Source organism: Notolabrus celidotus, chromosome 17 (genome assembly GCF_009762535.1).
Source record: "Notolabrus celidotus isolate fNotCel1 chromosome 17, fNotCel1.pri, whole genome shotgun sequence".
In the NCBI taxonomy this organism is placed as follows: Eukaryota; Metazoa; Chordata; class Actinopteri; order Labriformes; family Labridae; genus Notolabrus; species Notolabrus celidotus.
Genome location: NC_048288.1, coordinates 9,629,364 through 9,646,748, shown reverse-complemented (window position 1 = coordinate 9,646,748; position 17,385 = coordinate 9,629,364). Strand labels below are relative to the sequence as shown.

General features: G+C 42.1%; 1 protein-coding gene across 3 annotated transcripts in view; it reads right to left on the bottom strand.

Annotated features, from left to right (window-relative positions):
• flt1 (fms related receptor tyrosine kinase 1) overlaps positions 1-17,385 on the bottom strand; it is a 37,365-nt gene that overhangs the window by 14,011 nt on the left and 5,969 nt on the right. For 2 of the 3 annotated variants that reach the window (XM_034706853.1, XM_034706854.1), the window contains exons 5-12: positions 11,091-11,256; positions 10,834-10,970; positions 10,110-10,281; positions 9,836-9,953; positions 9,350-9,519; positions 9,096-9,243; positions 2,242-2,365; positions 294-402 (exon numbers count right to left, since the gene is read on the bottom strand). In XM_034706853.1, the coding sequence (XP_034562744.1) occupies positions 294-402; positions 2,242-2,365; positions 9,096-9,243; positions 9,350-9,519; positions 9,836-9,953; positions 10,110-10,281; positions 10,834-10,970; positions 11,091-11,256 (1,144 nt within the window). Of the gene's footprint in view, positions 1-293; positions 403-2,241; positions 2,366-5,168; positions 6,732-9,095; positions 9,244-9,349; positions 9,520-9,835; positions 9,954-10,109; positions 10,282-10,833; positions 10,971-11,090; positions 11,257-17,385 lie in introns of those variants that run through there. The other variant, XM_034706855.1, reaches the window with a different exon arrangement.

Sequence of the window (17,385 nt, the reverse complement as noted above, 5' to 3'; positions counted from 1 at the left end):
TTAATGTTAAGCTCACAATGACAAAGCATTGAGTGAATCAGCTGATACGAGCATGGTTTCAATTAGGAAGGGGAAGTGAAGTGGAAAAGATGAAACAGGTATGAGACAGAAACTAGTTATTTAAAGTAAGAGGATTCTGAGTTCAAAGGGGGGAGGCAGGCAAGGAAGGAGCAACTTAAAATAGATGTTTTACTGTAATTTCTTAATCAAGCTTAGGAAAAAAATCCCAGATGTGAAAACGGAAAACAACTCCCACGGTTTGTATATCTTAAAACATGATTCATCCTGTTCACCTGTGACGTAGAAGTGGACGTCTAGCTGGTCTGTGCCTGCAGAGTTGGAAGCAATGCAACGATACACTCCAGACACAAAGGCCTCTGCCACAGTCAGGACCCCCACCGTCTATGAAAACCACAAACATCCTCATTAACAAACCGGCACTTTGCACACACACACACACACACACACACACACACACACACACACACACACACACACACACACACACACACACACACACACACACACACACACACACACACACACACACACACACACACACATATTCATGCACAGATGTCAGGTTCAGGTCTGTTACCTCTGCCATCGATGGCAGGAATCATAATTTCCATTGGCCCACTGAGCAGACAATAGGGGTCTCTGAGCCGGACCTCCTGCCCACTTCCAGCCCAGTGGGCAGCGCAACATGCAAGCTGTCGATAAGTATTAACATAGGTATGTGTGTGTGAAGGTGTGTGTGTAACAAAGGAAGCTGTACAGTGAAGTTTGCCTAATGTCTGTTGATCATGTTTAGACAAAGTGATGTATTCTAGGTCAGTTTTGATCAAGATATCTGCTTATGTTCTTGATCAAGATCTTCGTATGGGATAAAATCTAGATCTTTAATCATCACATTTATCACATTATCATATTACAGTTTTTCTCAGTCGCTTTTCTACATTTCTCGAATCATCCTCAACATTTGCAAAACAGTAAGTGCATTTCTCCAAACAATTCGTACAAATAGCAAAACACCATGGATTACCTGCAAGAGCCAGTTTCATGCTCAAAATCCTTAGTTCATCCCTCAAAAGTAAATATCTGTGTCAATGAACATGTCAGTGCCGTCAGAGTGACAAGTCCTTGTGTCATTGCGTACGGATAAGACAGTCAAATTACTAGTCGTGTTGGCTAAACTTTTGATGACAGTTATTGTAAATTGTAAGTTAGACCTTAGTGTATTGTGGCTCTTATCTCATCAGGAATATGCATATGTCCTCTGCCTCTTCCTCTGTATTGCCTCCCAGCTCCTCCACCACGCAGCCTCACTCCTCTTCCTCTTCTTCTTCTCTCTGGCTGTTGACCCAGTCCAATTCCTTGTCCTTACATTGTCAGACATTGTAACATTGTGTTGTGCTCCGGCTATATATATACTTGCCAGTATATCGTTCATGAGATGCACCTTTGAGCTATTTCAGAAAACTGGTTGATCATTGGTTGATCTCACGCTCCACACATTTCCCTTCGTTAGAGAGAGTCAAGATTCACCTGTGAGCAATTTACCAATTCAGAACAGATTTAGAAAAAAAAGTCTGATGGAAATGTATAGTAATATGACTGACATATTCTGACATGTTCAACCATTTTGCATGTGAAAACTTATGCGATGAACTAATGCCTAAATGTTGTTGAGGGTGAGACTATTCAACAGAGACCCATTATAATAGATTTTGATCAACATGACATAAACACTTGATAATGTAGGAAACAGCAGAGAATTGTACATAATCATTTGCATGGATGTACCAAAGCATTTGCAACTTGTTCAAAGAAACGAGAAACTGCTTTTTTGATGTCCACTAGTGACACAATGATGTGAAGATTGAACAAGTAGTTTTGAGAATTTCAATTCTGATCTGAGAAATGTACCAAAGCGATTAAGGAAAACTGTAACTGTACACTCTTATTTTTACGGATTCATAGTGGAGACTTTATCTTATTTAAGATTTTATGTTTAGTTACCTAAACCTTTTCTATCATTTTCTTACAGTGAGCATTCATTCCCCGTTTGATCAATGAAGACCTTCTGATCCTGAATCTGCTGTACCTTCGAGTCAGACTGTGTCAGGAATCTTTTTGTGTTGTTACCTTAATTTTCAACATTGCATGAATAATATATATATTCCTGTTACATATGTCAGCTTGTCTTCTTAAACATTTATATTTCACAGCTTCACCTACCTTTTTCTTTCCCTGAAGCACTTCCTGTCTGCGTGTTACACTCAGGATGCGGTTGCTTGTGGACGTGGCAGGGACTCTCTCTGTCACAGGACCCCATAGTGAGGAAGACTTTGGACACACGCACCTTGAAAGATGAGGAGGAGGATGCAGAGAGCTCAGCTGTGTTATCACAAGTCATTTTATAGTGACACCAGGTGTGAGTGTGTTTTTCTCAGCTGTGCGATGCAGGGGGGAAATCAGAACATCAGGGAAATGCCTTGATCATCGCTGCTTGATATTATCCTCACCAACATCATCATCATCATCACCTTACCATTTTTATCAACGGCATCACATCCTCTTACTCTGTCCTGCCGGCTGACAAAAGGGAATCTTTGAGTGCTTTGTTAAACTGGATTGTTCATCTATGGAGGATGCAGAGGTGGTATTGTCATCCTATGAATCAACTTCCTCCCATTCTTGACAAACCATCCCACATATCCAGGACAAGAGTTCCTGTCTCCAAATCCATAGATTACATATGAGTGGAGCTGTGGGAACTGGACGTTGTGCAAGATGCTTTGTGGTATGCACATGATGCAAAACTGTGAGATCATACAGGAGCTGGGAAGTGGCCTCAAACATCCAACACACTTTCTATGTCTTATAACAGCTCAATAAAAACGATGGTGGAAGAATCAAATGTATTTAAATTAAAGGTGTTGAACATGGATGAAAATGTACTGTGTTGACAACTTAGCAGGAAAATAAGTAAATGATTTTAAATATTCATTCAAATATTTCTAATGTTTGCATCTGGAGCCATGAAAGTGTTGCTATTACATATACGTACTTTTAACTAAATAACTATTAAATACTATTTCTGACTGATTAAAATGAATGCTTCCATTATTTTGTACTCAGTAGACAAGGCTAGTTATTAACCAAGCTAGCAAGTTCACTAGCTTAGCTTAGCTTTACTGACTGAAAGGTGTGATTTACATTCATACCTGATTATTAATAAAGCGTTTGTTGGGATGTTACCATCATATTTATCTTCTATGCTAGTTTGGTCCTCTGGAGAAAAACAAACCAGATCTACTAAATGGCTCACTCTCCAGGTTCCCAGAGTTCATTCAGAGCTGTGAAAATCTGCCTTTGGCTTTTTTGCACCATCTGCATGGAACTTCCTTCAAAGCACTTTAAAATGAATGCATTTGTTTCTTTTAGTCAATTTAAATCATTAGATTTAAACCTTTTAACCTCTGATTGCACCTGTTTCAACTGACTTTGTGTTAACATTACTTTTCAGTAGTTTTAACATTACTTTTTAATTGTTGTCTGTTTTGAATTGATCATCATTATTTTAAGGTTTCATCTTTTATTTGCTTGTCATGCATTTTAATGTTTCTTTTGTATGCTCCACGTCATTGTAAATGAGGGCTTCGCTCTCAATGATTTTCGAGTTTAAATAAAGATAATTAAATTAAAAGCTTACTTGCTTAGTTTAATAGCTAACTAAGTGATAAGTCCAGCTTGTTTGAGCTAAAATCATTTCTTGATTTCCAATTTGTTTTAGTGGAAGAAGATTTTACCTGCCCTTTGGGAGATGCGCATTAGAAACAGTCAAACACTTCTGGGGAAACACAATTCTTGTTAAGAGCTACTAGCAATAACTGATGATGTAGCCAGCAGCCTATAAGCTAGCTTAACTGGATGCCTGGAAACATCCAAAAGAGGCAGGATAGGATCAACAGAGCTCCTTTCAGCCACACATACCCCCTCCTCTTAAATTTAAATAGAGTCACAACAATCTAACACTATTAAATGTTACAAACGGGATAGAACATGTTAAATGGTGAGCTTGGAGCATAGACTGTAAATGATTATATAATAATAATTGGAGGTACTTTTTGACGGACACAGACAGGCTACCCCCCTTTACTACAGTCTTGACAATAGGCTATTTTCTCTTTGCTTCCTGCTTTCTTTCATTTTTTGAGTATCCCTACTTTAGAGACTTGGTGTGCGTATCTTGTACCCGAGGCTTTGTTAGAACGTGTTTCCTTTGCCCATCTTGAGGCTGCATTACTCATGAAACTGCAACTTGTTTGGTGATGATGATGATTATTATAGAACAATGCTGAAAATAATGATTTCTATGTTTGTATGTGCACATCTATCTATCTATCTATCTATCTATCTATCTATCTATCTATCTATCTATCTATCTATCTATCTATCTATCTATCTATCTATCTGTCTATCTGTCTATCTGTCTATCTGACAGACATGTATTATTTAGAACCACTGTCCTTATTGTAAACCATCGTTTCCCCTCTGTCCATTGATCCTTTGCGTGTTTATGAATGTGTCACTGTGTCTCTCCGCTCCCTGTCTCTGTCTGTATCCTTGTCGTCATCCTTCTCTGTCTGTTCTGCGCTCCTCCCTGAGGTTGGTTCCTCTTTGCTCCCTGATTGCTCTTCCTCTTGGCATCTAGTACGCGACTGCACGAATGACCCACCCTGTGCATGACACTGAAGGCCTCACACCGATGTCACAAACACACACTCATCTCACAGGCAGTGGAGATTCCAGCGAACACTCCCACGCTTCTCAGGAAAGGCTTTCTCACTCAAAGAAGAATTTGTACACAAAAATAGGATTAGTTAGATGGATGTGTGGACATAAACAGGGTTAGAAATGAACTTGCATGCATACACACATTCAAACAGACACATTCATACAGTGTGTGCCTGCCAACAGGGTGAGCAGCAGCCGCCTGGAAATATGAATGAAGTGTTCAGTTGTGTATCAGTGGGGGCCATCTCCTGCTTTTTCTTCCTGTCCTGTCCTACTGCTTAAAATACACTTTTTACTGCTGTCCCCGTCTGTTCCTGTCGCAACCACAAAATAACCTCAGAGCCGTATAAACCAAACACAGGCGTACACAAATATGAGCAAAGTTTAATGCAAAAACACAAACAACGGATATAACACTTCAATACATCTTAACAGATTCATACAAAGTTGTCAAATACTGTCATTCATCATATGTAAGTTAGTTGTATAAAATTATTAAATATTAGATTCATATATTACTCATAGAACATCTGTATACAAGGAATGGATCACATTGGGAAACACCCGTAAAATGGGACACACACGATTTTTCTGCACAAGTACACACACTCTCACACTTGCTTTACGCACACAAACACATGCATAAATGGACTTTGCTTTTAAGGCACTCATTCTTTTTAGATGACTTGTAGTAGCACACACACTTTGAGACTTTAATCAACGGGCTGTTATACTGACATCATTAGACAAACACAAGACACTTTGACATGGGATGACACTTTACAACACAGGGTGACATAACATGATGGAGGAAGTCATAGTCTCTGGTCTGTGGAGACTTCCTACATGGTAGGCGTCTGTTGACCATCAGTCTTTTTTAATAGAGAACTGTAGGCACCCCATAGTGGACAATACAAAGCTTGTCCTCCTTCCTGCTTCGCCCATCCAAAGTGAGCACATTTGACCCTCTACCAGCGGCTAAAACTGGCAGCAGAAACTCACAGCTTTTGTGGATGTCAGAATCGGATCAGGGCTTGGGACAGGCACGGTTCATGCACCCTTTATAGTACCACTCTAGGACACAAAAAAACAAGCAAAGCAGCTCCAGAAACATGGCAGGTGGATGGATGGAATTGCACTTCTTCTGGCTCAAAATGTCTGTGTAATATAAAAATAGCATGAAACTATAGGATGGCTGGGCGAGGGGAGCACTCAAATTGGGAAAATGAAGAAAATAAATAAATAATCAGTAAAGCAGGTGCCTTTATATCCTTAGTGATGTGGCTTTTTTCCTCTGTGTTCTTGTGTCTCCTGGTCATCACTGCTCAGCAGTGTTCAAAGTCACTTTCCTCACTTTCCACATCAGTTTAGCAAGAACAGGATCTTCACGAAGGATCACTGGTAATGTCACTGAGGGTTCTGGCTGCTTTGGAGGAGCACTGATGAGTGTGGGGAGGTGGTGGCAGAGGTGATGGGGGGTTGTTCTTCTGTAGAGGTGGAGGATGCTGGGTTGGGGTGGAGGGCAGAGCTGGTGAGGGAAGGGGCTGTAGAGGTATGTGTGGGGGGCAGCAGAGTTGGGGGAAGGGATGTGTAGGGGTGGTGGGTGTGTGTGTGGGCCTCTCAAGAATAGATCAAGCCCTTGAGGAAGCGGACTGTGCCACGTTTGAAGACGAAGGGACAATCACGCTGCTGGGAAGCGTCTCGCGTCGGAGAGGAAGCCAAACAACGAGAGGAAAAGCGCTCTGATTTTCGCACAGGAAGCCCAGTGCGCCTCCTGCCCGGGCCAGATAAGAGCGCTGCGGTTCCCAGGGCCAGACCCAGGAGTGGGCCCAGGACCCAGGCGTGAGGCCCCCCATCAGCCTGGCCCTGCCTGGTTCACTGTCCCTGGGCCTCCTCCAGCGCGGCGTCAGGCTTGTGGTGCAGCCGGGCTGCAAAGAACAAGGCGCCTAGTGAGGATCCAGTCACAAACTGGTCTACAGAAACACACTCAGTACTGAACCAGAACAGAGCTTTATCAAGGACCATAAGTCAGCGTGAAGGGGCCAAATGTAATCTGCTAAAACACTGATGTGCATTTATATTTTAACACCACTGAAGCATGATGCTGAAGTTATATCATTAACGACTGCAGTGACGAACAGTTGTGTCACTTTTGAACTCTTCTTATTTTTTTAAGCCTTTTACGACAGAACTTTCCAATTGAACTCACAACCTGATCAAAACTTCAATAAAAGTCTGAACGTCTGTCACAAACTGAACATTAAATGATTTTGATTTGGGCAGTGTTCTTCCATTAGCAGATTGCATGTGGCTCCTATGATGAAACAAGACAAACGTTTGCACTCATGCATATTTTACATGTTAAACCATTTTCAGAAGCGAAACTGAAACCCTCAATGAAATGTTTGAAAATGAAACAGATTGAGTTGGCTGACATTTCTGCAGAACACCCTCCACAGGCTCAGTTCTTACAGGAGACACCCGAAACTTTAGCATCACCTGCCAATCTCAAAGATGTTTGTGTACACTTTGTAAATTGCATTTGAGGGGGAGACAGACGGGTGGAACCAAAATGTAATAATCTCAGCATGGCGCCATCTTAGAGTGCGGGGGTCAAGGGTCAAGTACACGAATGATGTCAGTGCATCAGAGGGGGAACTGAGCATGGGCGGCTGCTGCGGTGCTCTCAGGTAATACTTAACCTTTCTGACTCAGTCATAAGTAACACAATACGAGTCTGACCTCCGAGAGCAAGTCAATCAATGTTACTGCCAAGTGCTGGCTTGAGTGTGTATGTCTGTGTGTGAGTGTCAGTGTGTGTGAGTGGACTAAATGGACTGTCCGTCTTCATCCCTGGGCCATTTCTCATGAGAACTTTATATATAGTGTTTGTGTCAGATATAAGAAAGGCATCACAGGATGCGGTGTGCAATCACAATAATAAACAGGCCTCTCACCCCGCGTCCTGCTCAGGAAATTCATTAAATCATAGCGTTTGATTTGGAAACCAACAAATCGTGACTGAGAGCACGGAACTGGCTTCTATTGAAGTGTGTTTTTTTTCTCTGTCCTTTCAAGTCTGAGATACACTGTGTACTGTCTGTGAATGTACCACACACACACACACACACACACACACACACACACACACGCACACGCACACACACACTCACACACATGCATGCACAGTGACACAGAGGCTAAGCATTTGTGTGCAGTTAAACAAACATATGGAAAAGGACACATGGACAAACAGAACAAACATATGGGGAAAGAGCTGCACAAGCAAGCAGACAGATATGATGGAGCACTCACACACACACACACACACACACACACAGGTAGACGAATACACATGCACACAAATAATCACACACACATTTTCACACATTCCCGCACATGAAAGGCCCCAAAAGGCATCTGTTCTGGTTACAAGAAGGAAACGTTGTCTGAACACATGCTGAATTAGACAAAACATGTCTCGTTTTTCAAATCTTACACACACACACGCACACACGTGCGCACACACATACACACACACTAACACACGCACATACAACTTAACATGAAACACAAGACTAAATGAATTTATTGACTGTATATTTGGTAGATGTTGATGAAAGTACTGCGTGCATGTTACTTTTAGCATTAGCAGCCAAAATTAATCAACAACAGTTTAATTTCAATCAGGACCAAAAAATAAAGAGAGCTGGTTTTTGCTCTTCATCAGGATTCACCATGGTTTTGGTTCCCCGACACGTCATGCACGTTTTGGGAAACAGTGTTGTTTTAATTCCAGCTAAATAATACTTTGTTAAGGTGGCTGCAAAGGGCAAACACTTTGCTTGTGCACAAAATGCTGCAAATTATTGTTTCTGTGTTTTCCTTATGTTTGTTGTAAACACATATTCATTTTCATTAATTTTCACTTTATATGCCATGCATCAGTAGCTTTTGTTTTTTTTTTGGATTATTGCATGTTTTTTGAATTTACATCATTTTGAAAATCTTTTGGAGTTGCTTCAGCCCATTTGCCCTCCATGGCCACCATGCTTTATGTTGTCTTACTCTTACTGTGTTTTTTCCTTTGTGCTTATTGCTCTGTAAGACTGTGATGTGATTATGTATTATTATGTAGGCTATCTATATGTGTTTGGGTGGACTCCAGGAAGAGTAGCTGTGCTTTGGCCACAGCTAATGGAGATCTGAATAAATGAAATGAAACACTTTTCTTCTCATTCTGTGAGTAAGACATAATGTCCACACTACATCCAGACTTGAGGGCTACTTACCGGCCTTTGGATGGACAGGGATGCCAGAGCCACTGGATGTGAGGAGGTGGGACTGCGTGGGATGTGCAGTGAAGGGCTTGTCTGCTTCCTTGTGGCACTGAGCCCGGGTCCTGCGGCGATACCGCTTTCTCTCCTATCTGAGGACTCACTGCCAGAACACACAAACAGACAAAGAAAAGAACACGGTTTAACTCCTGGGATGGAGAGGGCTAAAGGTTGTTAATAGGTGAAGTATTAAACCCAAGGAATCTCACCATTGACCACAAGTGTGAGTGTGAGATTCTGGTAAAGCCCGTGTTCCTGGATTCGTACTAGGACAGTGTACTTCCCAGCATCCTCCTCTGCTACATCCCGGATCACCAAAGAAGTCCCATCGATGTGGTATCTGGAGCACTGCTCTGCTGCCACCATGCCATCCTTCAACCTGTCGGAATAAAAAACGCCTCTGAGCAAAGTTTCGGAGAGGAAAGTCCAACTAATTAAGAACACATTTCCTCTTCAAATCAGAGTTTAGAGAGGGGATTGTAAAGTTACAGAATTACTCCGATCAATAGGATAACGACGCACGATTAGCTGAATTTGGTTGCTAAAACAAACTGCGCCCGGCCTTTCTAAGGAAATGGTGTTGAGGAAGTTTGCCAGAGATTAATATAGATAAAAGACTTGGAGGCAGAAACAGGGTGGGAAACTGAAGACAAAAGGCTGTTAGGTGTGATTGAAGGATCAAAGTGAGCTCTTACCAGATGACCTCAGGGGCAGGGAATGCTCGGAGTTTGGGGCTGATTTTGTAAGATTTCTGTCCTGCCTGCACCTCCATCACAGACCCGTGTCGGGGCTTCAGGCGGATAAACGGATGGTCTGACATGAAGGAAACACAGGCATGCAGTTTTTAACATCAAGAGAGCAAATGAAAAAGTCTGAGCATATTTTACCCAACACTTAAAAGACTAACCTTTCTGTATGTCTGCAGTCTGAGTGTGTAAATGTGGATGAGGTTCAGAGGAAGACACTCACCATAGACAGTAACAGTGACTTTCTGTTGTTTGGTATTATTTCCGCTGGTGACGCGACACGTGTAGAGGCCTCGGTCTGAGCGCTGGAGCTTGGGGATGGTCAGAATATTGTAGAACAACATGTGATTTTTGTGTTTCACAAGCCTCTTGAAGGTAGAGCCGGTGTTGTTACTCTGAAGGTGGAGAGGGAGGAAGAGCAGATAAATGAAGTGTGACATACAAAGCACCTGGACCAGAATCCATTTCCTCACAGCTTGAACCCTTGAGAGCTACAGACTTTAATACACTGTGTTAAACAAATTTGTGTTTAACAAATGAGTCAAAGTCCTGATTAATGTAATGTGAATAAGCATTATTAAGTGGTTGCATTTCACCTCAGTCGAGTGACAGTAGGCTTTCAGCCAGCGATGAGGTGAAAGGAAACACTCACATCCAACGATCAGTTTTAACACTAACTTCACTTTGAGTCCTTTTCAAAGCAGCAACCTTTCACTTATCTCAAACAAAGTGTAAAATAAGTACTTCAAGCCTTTTCTTAACTCTCAGTCCAATCAATCGACTGTCCACTCACCCCTGAGCTCCTTTCAGAACCCCCTGACTGAAGAGACAAAGTGTTTTCTGACGGAGAGAAACTCTTGTTCAGTCTCTGTCAGAGCTCATTTGACCTCCACACATCTGCGTTAATTGCTTAATTCAAAGTCTTCTCAATCTCATGTAGCTCTGACCTTTCCAGGGTAGTCCCAGGTGATGTTGACTCTAGTGTTTAGCTCCCCGGTGGCAGTGCAGTTCAACACCAGTCTCTCTCCCTTCAAGGCCTGCACAGGTCCACTGCTGTTCAGATACACCTCCATGATGTTACTCACTGTGATGGGAAAGACATGACGTATGACAGGAGGCAGAGTGGACTGCAGAGAAACCTCATATACATATATGTTGATAAGGAATTTGATTCCTTTCCAACAGGAGTGTAAGCACAGCTGACCTGGTCTGTATACAATGTACATCCGTGACTTGTGTTTGACACCCTCAGTGATCGTCTCGCAGTAGAAGAGGCCGATGTAATAGAAGGTGGGACTTCGGATGGTGAAACCTTGCTTGCTGTTCCAGATAATGTTCCTGTGGTCTGGATTCAGTCTGTGGTTTGGGAACTGAAGGAGGATGAGGGAGGAAAAGACAACACCCTTCAAATGTATGACTGTACAATAACCGTGACTGCAGCCTCATAACAGGCTTTCAGCACTCTTGATGTCTAAGGTGAGGCAGTGCAGAGATCACTGAACAACAGAGTCATGGCTAGTTTAGTTATTGAAAACATAACAAATGCAAATGAGGAAGGAACACGGTCACATGTGATATATTACACCCTGCTAACAATGTTATAATGTGATCACACACAGAGGAACGAAACTGTGAAAAACCAGTCTCAAGACTTTGTGTGAATAAATGTCCAAAGTTAATGTGTACTTATGGTAAGATACTTATTTATCCTGCCTCTGACCACAAAGATCCAGTAAGACAAACATGTGTCTGACCTTTGGGCTCAAATAGTTTGATACAAGTGGAGTGTGAAGTCTTGTTAAAACACTCTCAAGAAAGTCTAAGCTCAGAAATGTAGAAAAAAAGGCAAGTACATTAAATTGAGAATTTAGAATTAGCATCTTAAGTTTTCTTCTAAAAGCTTTAACGTGTTTCTTTTTTTTCAGCAGGATTTTTTAAAATTACACAAATATCCAAATATCCAAAATGTACACAGAAAACTACATGATAAGATAAGCTGGATCTATCAGAAACCCATTCCTCATAACCCAACAGTCCCAATGTCCATACAGGAGCTCCATACTGCATCTGTTTAATAGAATAGGCTTGGAGTGAGCAACGTTCAAGTGCTGGAAGTCAGGTTGTCTATTAAGTGTAATACTACTAAATAATTGGGAATACATTAAATAAAAAAATTTAAAAAGATAAAAGTGATGAAGGTTTTCGTGGTGACAATAAATATGAGTAATCCTTTTAAACTGTATGCCTGAAAATTATAAAGAAGACTGTGAAGTCAATAAGAGAAGGAAGGTGTCTCTTTAAATTGACTGAAGTTACTGAAAGTGCTCCACAAAAGGTCCCCACGTTTGAATAATCTTTTCACTGCAGCCAGTGACTGAACAGTGGATCTTTTCAAGGTCTAAGGAGCACATGATGTCCCTGAGCCACTGACTGTGGATGGGCGGGGCAGCATCCCTCCATCTTAGCAATAAAGCTGAATTTTTAACGATTGAGACCAAGTTATACAATATTTTTAAAAGGTCTATTTTTGGTAATTTTCGCCTTCATTTAATAGGACAGCTGAAGCGAGACAGGAGATGTGGGAAGCAGAGAGCGGGGGAAGACACGCAACAAATGGTCAAGCACGGGAGTCGAACCTGCGACTGCTGCCACAAGGACTATGGCCTCTGTAAATGGGACCAAGTTATTTTAATTTATCTATTTTTACACATTAAAAACAGGCAGCAAAGCAAATCCTCTCTGTTTCTGTTGTATTAGTCACTCTTTAGGGATTTAACCTATTCCAGGGGTGTCAAACATATGGGCCGCGGGCCAAAACCGTCCCACCAGAGGTTCCAATCCAGCCTGACGGATGACTTCCCAAAATGAAAAAATGACAGACAAGACATTAACTGCTATTTTCCAATAAAAGTAACTGCTATATCAGATTTGTTCTCTGGGGGTTAGTTATAATCATAGTGCTGATGGAGTGCACCTGAACAACGCAGGTGAGTGGGATAACCTGTGTGTTTGGTGTGTTCGCAGCAGGTTTCAGGGCTTAAAGAATAAAATACTTGGGCCCACTATGAGACTCATCATGGAGAAAAATACAACAGCTGTTTTAGTAAAAAAATGTAGTTCATTAAATGTGAACATTTTCAGAATTTACTTGTACTTTTTGCACTAAAACTAAGGGAAAATGTGTAGTTGTCCTTCTTTATAGGTTATTATGTTATGGTTTTACTAGTCTGGCCCTCTTGAGATCAACTTGGGCTGTCTGTGGCCCCTAAACTGAAATCAGTTTGACACCCCTGACCTAGTCAATACTTCAGGGCATTTTTTTGAGTTCTTTAATTTTTTTTTACTACTAACATGTAAAGATGCTGTTTTATTCTGGTGTCCCAATCAAATATGCTGCCAACAGCTGATAGCTATGACACAGGGAACCATATACTGTATGATCTGCTAACAATCGACTGGTTCATTTTAAAAGAATACTGCTGCCAAGTGACAGCAACATGAACAACAAGTTAGAGATACTGCCTGAGGATCAAAGCCACAGAGGCTGACAATGTCACAACCTAGAGGTGAGAGGAGGTTAACACTGAAGCCAAACAGCACCATGAGCAGTGTCAACAAAGAGAGATAAAAGAGGGAACAGGTAGGGACTGCTGAAGTATCAACAATTTCCTAAAACATAATACAATCTCTCTATGACCACTGAAATATATGAATTAATAGTCCCTCAGTTAAACATTAACAATCACTGCTGATGCTATTTTAAGAAAAGGTCTCACTGATTTCACAACCACTGAATCAGACCTCTCCTAAGGTGTGAAGAGCACAGTAGAAGCTTTATTCCTTGAACACACATCAGATTTGGTTCTGTGTTTTCAAGGTCTTGTGGATTTTTCTAGAATTTGACTCCATGTTAAGTTCCATAGATCCTTTAGGCTTCTTCTTGGCTTGAGTTTAGGTTTTCACTCATTCACCCATCCACTTCAATCTCAGCTCCCTCTAGGAGTCCTTGTCATTTCTGGTCAGACAAGAACTTACCATGGACTACCGTCAGTCAAAAGCAGCCCGTGATGGATCGACCTGGGTCCTCCCAGTGCTGCTTCTGTAATCTGGATTTATAACACTTGTGTAACTGTGTTGTTTTCTTGGACACAGCCTCGAGGAAATGTTTACGAGAATTTCTGTGACATAGTGGAAGCCTCCCACCCACTCTCAGGGGAACAGGTAGACCCCACCACCTCCACCATCACACACACAAACACACACACACACACACGCACACACGCACACCGACTTCCCCCCTCCTGCACCCCCAGTGTGAACTGGCTGATATCCCCCCTCCCAGAGTGAGGTGACCCTCTCAGACGCCACTGAGCTCTTCCTCCTCCTCCTCCTCTCAAGCCTTTGACGGCTAGCCTCTGATAAAACGCCCTCAGTGCCCTCAGTGCCCTGCTTTCCCTCTCTTTCCGAATGTATACGAGTAAGATGGAGGCAATGGAGAAAACAAGAGGAGGAGCTGAGGAGTCAGAGGACTCAGGATATGAGAAACGTGACTCCAGTCCATCTCCTTGCATCCTGTTACTACAGGATATAGACATTTGGACTGGAACCTCAGGTCGACCCTGTCATCCCGGACCTCCTGGTCACTTTCACAGCCAGAGAGCTGAGAGAGAGCTCCTGGGTATTGTTCCTGATGACAAGGGTCATATTAGAGATCCAGGCAAAGTGCAAATTCCTTCCAGGAAAAAAACACTCCAGAGGTTGTGACAGTGAGCGGATTCCTGGTTCAGACCGGCCAGTGCGGGGTGAGAGGAGGGAGACGAAGGAAGGGGGGAGGGGGCTATTTTTAGAAGAGTTACTTTAGTGTTTGCAGGACAAAAATACACAAGGGTCTCTGCAGCCGAGTCTGTTTCAGGGCTTGAATCTCATTTTTATATTTCCTTCATCAAGAATCAGACAATTCCTAGAAGATCCTCGACATGACTCCGTTCTCTGACGCATCTCAGTCTGTTCAGCAAGACTGCACTTCCTCAACAACTGTTACATAAAACACACATACTGATATTCATGTTCCCTAGAGGATGAACCCATCCGTCTTTGATCATCACTTGACTACTTTTTCTTTCACATTTGGCTCATAATCAACCATACTGTCAGCATGGAAACCATTCCACTGCTGCTGCCCTCTTGGCCCTCAGTGAATTTTTCCTGTGTTTTTGACCTTACTGTTGTGTGCATCTGTTGTTGCTTACTCAGTGAGCTCTATATGTTGCTTCATGTGAATTGTGTGTGCCGCTTTTTTTAATGATTGATATTCACTCTCTGATGCAAATGTGTAGAGCACTGATAAATGTTGTCCTGTTGTGCAAATGTGTACATATAGCACTTGCACACTTTCTGCATGTTTTTACTAAGACATGTTTAATGCTGCATAATGTGCTGATCATATACTGTATAAAATATGGACGTAGGATCCGTGACGTCACCCATCTGTTTCTGAAGAGCTGTTTTGAGGCCAATAAGCAGTGGCAGCCATATTGCTGCTGTTGAGCTAGTGTGACGTAAAGAGGCGGGCTTTGTGCCTCCTAACCAACAGCTACAGTGTTCCTGCCTGTCAATCAAGTCAGCTGTGCCTCTCATTGGAAGACTCTTAATCTCAATATCTTTGAAATTGCAGCGTTAGAAAAAAATTCACCCCCCGTACAGTGTGTGCCGATCGAGAAATGAGCTATACAGACTACACTTGTTTTCTGTACCAGGCTGTAAACATGTTTATTTCAGCTGTAAAGATCAGCTTTTCTGAATTAGTGTGTATGTGGTCTCCGGTACTTGCCAGCCTCAAGCGGATCTTCGATTAATTGCAGTTTATAACACTTCTGCATTGGACTCATATTTTTAGACCGGAGGTTGCCGCTTGGTGCTGATGCATGCTTAGCTTCTATTCCTGCACTCTTGTTTACCTTGAAAGCTTTGTTTTTGTTTTTTGTTTTTATGCATGTCCTGCATGCTCCATGTATTTCTTAACATTTCTTTATTGCTGCTTCCTGCTGGTCTTGCACGCTTCATGTATTTAATTTCTATGGCTAATTCGCCTCTTTCTCTAAGACTGTTATGTTATCTCTTTATGTAGTTTTTAGTCAAAGGTGTTATTTGTAATCGAATTATCGTGTTTTCTTCTCCCACCTTTTTTGGGGGAGCCTATTTTTACATCAGGGACTGCGGATGGAAACTAGCCTTTTTGCTAACTCTGGCATATTTACAGAAATGTTCATCAATATGCATGATCCTTGTAAATGAAAAATAAATATATACATTTGTAAGGGTCATGTATGGGGTTCTGATATGTCTGGAGATCTATGGTGTGGGTCAAAATACATTTAAATTCAGACGTTGTGTTCTCCTCAGGATGAATCTAAAGTCGTCGTCATACATTTAATCTATCAGGTCATTTTTTGTCGACAATTACACTCACAATTTTGTTCACCATGAAACACTGGACATTTCACCAGCTGCAACTGCTCATTGTGTTTTGTGCTGAGTAGAGATCTTTTAACTTTAAACTAAAATTTTAAACATAATGAAGGCTTTACCTCAGAGCTGTTAGCGTGGGTGCAGACTTTCAGTATTGAATAATAAAACTGTAGGAAAAGTGCTGTTTGATCCCTCAGCTCTGTAAAGTCCTCTATGGATTGTGTCTTGTCCTCTTACTGCATGTTAGCGCTGTACTTAGTAATTAAACTTAATGTAACTTGTTGTCTTAAATGAGCATCCTTTTAATGCACATTATTCTCACTTAGTGGTCGTCTGTTTAAAGCACCAACAGAATAATTCATCTCATAGTTCACTGTATGTTTTACAACCACTCCATTGTAGTTAAGCCACCCTGAGCTTCCTACTGTGACGCACACACTGTCATATTAATGATCAGCGTTCGTGATTGAAGAGAATGGACTCCTCTTTGATCTGCGAGGCCAACAGTAGCTCCCTCTGCTTCCTCCACCAGGCTAACCAGCTGTTTTAAACATCAGTGTGGGGAAGTTGGCAGCCAGTAATCCTACTACAAGAGGTGGAGGGTGAGATGTGGGAAGTGGAGCTGGCCAGGGGCCAGAGGGGCCAGAGGGGCACTCCAGACCCCATGTCCTGTCTCCAGAGGTGGAAACAGTGCCAACAGGAGCGAGTGGGCGCCGCTTGATCGGAAAAAGTCAGTAATGAAAGAGAGATCTTTGCAGGAAGGTTTTCTTGCAGATTCAGACACAGAGACGGGGTTTTGTTTCATCCGCAGGCAAATACAAAAAACAGACATACGCAAACAGCACTCACTCCAAACACTCCTCTTTGCACTCTGTAACAATGTCCGCTGGCTCGCTCACTCAGCACTCAAGCACCAACACTTACAAACACATCCGCACACTTTCACACATATCCGCAGGCGGACTCAAACAAACGCACGCACACGCCACAGCGCCATGACTGCCAAGATAAAACTATGTGCTGAATGATCT